At 43.1% G+C, this 6,403-nt stretch overlaps 1 protein-coding gene across 1 annotated transcript; it reads right to left on the bottom strand.

Annotated features, from left to right (window-relative positions):
- Positions 1–696: 696 nt before the first annotated feature.
- Positions 697–6,048, bottom strand: LOC103517576 (facilitated trehalose transporter Tret1-2 homolog). The gene is made up of 3 exons (XM_008482618.3): positions 6,021–6,048; positions 2,350–2,571; positions 697–1,550 (listed from the first exon to the last, which is right to left on the bottom strand). Exons 1-3 carry the CDS (start codon positions 6,031–6,033, stop codon positions 697–699), a joined length of 1,089 nt encoding a protein of 362 aa, XP_008480840.2. The 5' UTR covers positions 6,034–6,048.
- Positions 6,049–6,403: the final 355 nt, after the last annotated feature.

The following is a 6,403-nucleotide window of genomic DNA, read 5'->3' as shown; positions in this document are numbered from 1 at the left end:
CGAGATTCTTATTATTATTACACACACTTGACGACACTCGGTCTTGGGTCTCGGGATTTCTGTACGAGAGAACATATAATGGAGGACATTTGATTTATCAATCTGTGGAGGATCTTTGCTTCATTCTGTTTCCTCTGTCGGTTTGTGTTCTACCTCTCTACTCTAACAATCCTGACGTCCGACCCTTAGTCCACCGAGTTCCCGTTTCCTTTCTGTACAACCTTTGTTTACCTCCTCTGGGAAGCAGGTTGTTACCTTGTGTTTACCACATTTCTACTATTACTACTACTTTTGTTTATCAACCTATAAGAACACGAGCCAGTTTATGTTTCTAACACGCTCTTTAGTACTTAATCACAATCCACATAGTTCATCCACATCGTTCGATGGTTCTTATATAAGTTCGTGATTTAGATAAACACGTTGTACTGATCATCCTTTGACGCTTTTTAGCGAACACACTAGAAGGGGGCGCTAGTTTCTTCGGCTAATGACATTTATATTAACGTGGTTATCCTACACTAAGGTCTAAGCTGGTTAAGTTTTAGCTTAGACTAATAAAAAGAGAAATCCCACTGGTTTCTCCTTGTTCGAACTGGTTCGAGCCGGCTCTTTATTAGCAACCATTTTCGAAACCAGTCAAACAAGAATGAAAACCAAACAAGATAAATAATATGTTAGACCTTCCTCATATTGTCATTTCAGATGGTAGAACAAGGAAGAACCCACATTGGACGGCCGACTACCGGCAGAAGTGTTGGACTTGGTTGACTTCCTGCTCGCAGATCCTGTCCGTCGCGCCTTTTTCTTCTTCTTCACCCCACTCAGCTCATCCTGAATCTGCTGCAGGGATTTGTTCTTCGTCTCCGGCACCACAAAGTAGACGAAGAACGTCCCGATGATGCAGTAGACAGCGAATGTTCCAAACGCAACACCGGTGCCGAACGCTCGCTCAACGTCATCGAACGTTTTCACAACTACGAATTCGATGAGAGACCCTAAGATGCAGATTACACCGAGGGCCAGGCCTTTGACATCGGGTGTGAACAGTTCTCCCATCATAACGCCAGGGATCGGGCCAAACCCGACGCTGAACACGATGATGTATATCGCTAGACTGGCCACAGGCAGAAGGCCGAGGCCGTCTACCAGCTTCTCATCTAGCTTGAGCAGGTAGAAGTAGTAACCGAGGGCGCCAATACAGATGGCCATGCAGATGTCTGAGATAAGCAGCAAAGGGCGACGGCCCGCCTTGTCTACCAGGAGAGACGAGAAGAAGGTCATGATGACTTGGATGAAACCGACAATGTTCTGACCATAGTTGGGCGAGATGATCTTCGAATTAGTCGCAATGAGGATCCGTTTCAGATAGAAGATGACGACGTTGATACCCGAGAAGGAAAGGAAGCAGAGGAGGCCTACGATGACGATGGTAGCTTTGACGGTGGCCTTGTTGGAGTAGATCTCGACCAGGGATTTCTTCTTCTGTGCCTGAATGTCTAATTCCTTCTGTAGCTCATCTAGTTCTCCGTGGATGTCGTAGTTTGGACCTGGAGAAGGAAGAGACAAAGGAGAGCGTTATTAGCGCTTAATACAAGGCAGACGCGCTACCTTCCAAGCCAATACTTTTTTAATTACCCACTTAAGTTTAATTACTTGAATACCTAAGTGGCTGATAAAATTTAGCGGCTAATAGACAAGGAAGAAGATTTCTCAAGTTGTAGGTACGTAAGTACGTTGGTTGTAGGTACCTAGTGTCGGTAAAAAGTACCTACGTTAGTCAGATTAGAAATCATGTGGTTAAAACATGGTTAGTTGAATAATTGGCGATAATGGGTTGAGGGTATCGCAAAGGTCAATGGCGAATTTCACGTAAAAAAATAATAAGAAATACAAGTAGGGGAACTCGGGACAAAACGGTACATCAGGGCAAAACGAGCACCCGCCGTTTTTAAGGCTGTCTACATTTGCCTGATTTCTTTTAAAATAAATCCCTACGTTATTCATAGAGGTCAGTTTCCATCTCAAGATGGACATACGGCCTACCAGACACGTCTGTCATTTCAGATAGACTGGAACGAAGCAACTAAGCTAGTGGGACCTCACTATCATGTAAACCTGACAGGTACACCTGATCAGGTCTACCTGATAGTGTGTGTGTGTGTGTGTGTGTGTGTGTGTGTGTGTGTGTGCTCATTTGGTAGGTATCAGGTAGACCTGACAGGTGTACCTTTTCAGCCGTACCTGTCTGGTCTACTGATAGTGAGTGGATGGCCTTACGTATGCAACCCCATCTGGGTAACTGTATTCCTAGGACGCGGAATCTCACCTCTCCAGTATTTCTCTTACCTCTCAAAATGAGCAGCGACTTTTCCGCGTCCTTCCGCCGTTTCTTGCTCAGCAGATACACCGGGGTTTCCGGAGCCACTATGAGGAATACCAGAAGATTGAGTACCGGTATGACCAGACAGGAGAGACAGATAATCGTGTAATCCTCATACAGAGACCCGATGACATATGTGTACAGGATACCGGATACCACCATCAGTTGGATGTACGAACCAAGAGCACCTGTGGAGGGAGAAGAGAGTGGTCAGTATGGCTGAAATCATTATGGACTAACCTTGTGGCAGCAGCCACTTTCTTGGACCTGGAAGATGAGTGACTGAACGTTGTCAATGACGTTAACAACAACAATAACAACTAAAATCCGCCAAAAAGTGGCCGAAAGATCGCCAACGGCGCCAACCGCAGTATCGATATAAACCAAAGATTTCGTGTTGTAGCCTTGTCATATTTGAAGACTACATACAAAATTTCACGTCTCTATAGCTTTTACCGTTTTCGAGATACTCGTATTAAGGAGCGCGGTAGCGCTCCGCCCCGCCAAGTCAAGAAAGTTTGATTTTGTTTACAGACAGACACACGGACCAATGGTTGAAGCTTTGGATTTAGGCTTTAGGGACCTCAAAAACGTGTTTTGATGATAAAAACTGACCATCAAAATTTTTGACCGAATAGGTACATTACCCCCAGCTACACCGCTACAACAACAACAACAGAGGAGACCGATTACCGAGAAGTTAAGTAACGTCGTGGTTGTTTGGTACATGGATTGTCCTCACAAAGATGCTTGATAATGTGGGCAAACAGAATTCCAGAGAAAAATGTAAGAATTTTCTGTCCTTTTATGGAAGTCCAAAAGGTAAACAAGGTTTATAAAATTCTTTTCTTGATTCCAGATGTTTTCTTGTGACTGATCTGAGTGATTTGTGCTTTTGTTATGTGTAGTTGAAGGTTTAAGGCTCAGTACAATGGGTTTCTTGTTATTTGTGTCTCCTGTCGACATTGGTTACGGACGACATAGGTATGTTATTTCAACGTGTGGATGAACTGATATAAGTCTGTTATCGCCGTTATCACTGCCTTATCAATCATTTTCGAGGGGCCTCTTTATCGATCTGACATAGTTGGCTTACCTGTACCAGTCGGATCATGAACACAGAATGACTCCTACTGGACTCCTTGTTACACAAAGTCCGCGCCATTTTCTTCCTAGCCTGACCCTTGTACAATACTTGAAGTGCTTCTTCAGCCGTGGTTACTTCAATCTCATTAGCACCATGCACGTACATATTCTAATATAATAATAATCTTACCTGTACCAGTCGGATCATGAACACAGAATGACTCCTACTGGACTCCTTGTTACACAAAGTCCGCGCCATTTTCTTCCTAGCCTGACCCTTGTACAATACTTGAAGTGCTTCTTCAGCCGTGGTTACTTCAATCTCATTAGCACCATGCACGTACATATTCTAATATAATAATCTTACCTGTACTAGTCGGATCATGAACACAGAATGACTCCTACTGGACTCCTTGTTACACAAAGTCCGCGCCATTTTCTTCCTAGCCTGACCCTTGTACAATACTTGAAGTGCTTCTTCAGCCGTGGTTACTTCAATCTCATTAGCACCATGCACGTACATATTCTAATATAATAATCTTACCTGTACTAGTCGGATCATGAACACAGAATGACTCCTACTGGACTCCTTGTTACACAAAGTCCGCGCCATTTTCTTCCTAGCCTGACCCTTGTACAATACTTGAAGTGCTTCTTCAGCCGTGGTTACTTCAATCTCATTAGCACCATGCACGTACATATTCTGACAGCTGTCTTCCCGTATCAGGCGGTTGTTGAGAGGAGTGCTCTTGGATTTGTCACCAGTACCACCTGTGTGAATAGAATAGAATAGAATGTTATAGGTCATAAGTCTAGTCTCAACAACTTACCTGGGTAGAAGTTAAAACTAGGTGCGTTCTCTACCACCTAGCCCTTAAAGCTCTATTCAATCAATCAATCAATCAATAGGCGCTACAGCCCGGGGTGGGCCTTGGCCTCCTCAACAATGCGCCTCCATGTGATACGGTCCTTGACCTTGGTTCCCCAGCCGGTTACTCTCATTGTCCTCAAATCACCCAGCACCTGGTCCATCCATCGAAGTCTTGGTCTTCCTCTTTTCCTTGTAGCAAAGATCTTGGCATTTAAGATCTTTTTGGGCATTCTGGCGTCTTCCATCCTCTGAACGTGCCCAAACCAACGGAGTCTTTTTTTTACGGCTTTAAGTGGCAGGGTTCTCCTAGAGGAGCTCTTCCACCCAACCACTTTCCACACATACACCTATTTAATATTTTTGTCCGTTAGACATCTTGAATCAAGTGATTTTACTTCGAATCATGGAGGACGTGGTTGCATTACTGCGACTTTTTTTGTATCTATTAGACATATACATAGGTAAGGTATATCTGCGCTCTGCGGCGAAAAATGCAGACACGCTCTCGGCAGAACTACGGAGCTTTTCCACAACTTTGGTGGATGTAGATACCTATTTACCGTAACGTGGTGCTATTACAGTTGCCAGTGCGCTGCCGCAAGGCGCACAAAGGTTTTTGTTCCAACGTTGCCAACTGTAGATGACATGACAACAACTGCTTGGTACTTGAATACAATGCCTTTCTTAGTAGGTATACTCCGTCAGTGCTAAGGCATTTCTGGAATTCTGTCAACAAGGTGGTCTCCTTGTATTCTAAAGCTCTTTTTACTTTAAAAAGAATTGTAGAGATGGAGTAAGAACTGTTGGCCTTTTTTTATTCCATTATTTCACCTCTAAAATTCTTTGAATGTTTGAATTGTGTACAAAGTTAACAAGTACCTAAGTAGGTACTTCTTCCATTGATCCTAAATCTAGACCGATCTCGAGATATGATCAATTTTCCGTGACGTAAAAAACAAAAGATCACCCACTGGTCTAATCTCAATACCTCTATTAATCTACAATACAAGTTTTATAGTTTTGTTATTGAGGAAATATGAAATGTGTTGATACAGACACCACCTGTTGATTTGTTGATTCAGTATAATCATCACTAATTGAGATTTTGAGATGAAATCAGGGCGTATTTAGGGTGGGGCCGCCCCCCTCGGCCTCAGGGCCTTTATTTGTCTAATTTCCTGTAGTCCAGACTCGGAAAATTTGGAGCATCCACAACGGTAAATCAATGGTTGGACACTTGCTCCCCCCTCCATAAAATCTTCCATACCCAGAGAAGAAAACTAGGGTGCCGGAAGCCCAATCGGGTGACTGGGTTCGGGAACTCTAATATTGAACTCTATATCAGGAAGCTCGACACTATAATAATATAGCATTCCAACAACCTAAATCAGGGGAAGTAGCCCAATAATAGAGTTTTTCCTGTGGCACCCTCTATTACTAATTCTATGACTTTGAAACATCACCCAAGTAAGCGCAACTAATCTACATATATTATTATAGGTACTTATACCTAGGTTAGGTAGGTATAACTAAGACTTTTATTGTTCCACAGCATGACTTCTGAAAATTTTGTTATGCCACTATAAGTAGGTGTATAGCTAGGTAGGTAGGTGTATACCTACCTACTTGTATAGTATGAAGGTAGGTACTTGTTTCTAATCTGTTATCGAAAATATTTACCAATCCGTTCCATTTTGTTCGTGAGGGTCAAATCTGACGTAAACAAAGTTATTGTTCTTGATACATAAACAGATTGACAGCAGTTCTTCATAAAGAAGGACCCGGGATCGATTCCCACAGGTGGCAAAAAAAGGCGAAGAAGATGGAGATGGAACTGTAACTGCTAAGGTCTTATCGTCCCGAAATCGAAGATCAAAGGAGGACAGGATATAGGAGAAAGCCAGCCGTTCTGAGAACGAAGGCCGTTCGGGCGGAAATAGAAAACACAAACTAGCGCTAGAGGAGGAGAACTATCGATAGTCGGCGCCATCGATAGTTATCGATAGTTTTCAAAAAAACTATCGATAACTATCGTGCCCCCAAACCATTGGAACCTCATTCAA

This window comes from Diaphorina citri, unplaced genomic scaffold (genome assembly GCF_000475195.1).
Source record: "Diaphorina citri unplaced genomic scaffold, Diaci psyllid genome assembly version 1.1 scaffold1895, whole genome shotgun sequence".
Classification (NCBI taxonomy): Eukaryota; Metazoa; Arthropoda; class Insecta; order Hemiptera; family Psyllidae; genus Diaphorina; species Diaphorina citri.
The sequence above is the reverse complement of the archived record's forward strand: the minus strand, read 5'-3'. Positions and strand labels throughout refer to the sequence as shown.

Excerpts from the sequence above, each read along its gene's own strand:
- LOC103517576 (XM_008482618.3), bottom strand. Across the intron at positions 1,551-2,349 it reads GTCGCTGCTCATTTTGAGAG|GTCCAAACTACGACATCCAC; the intron begins GTAAGAGAAATA and ends TTCCTTCTCCAG.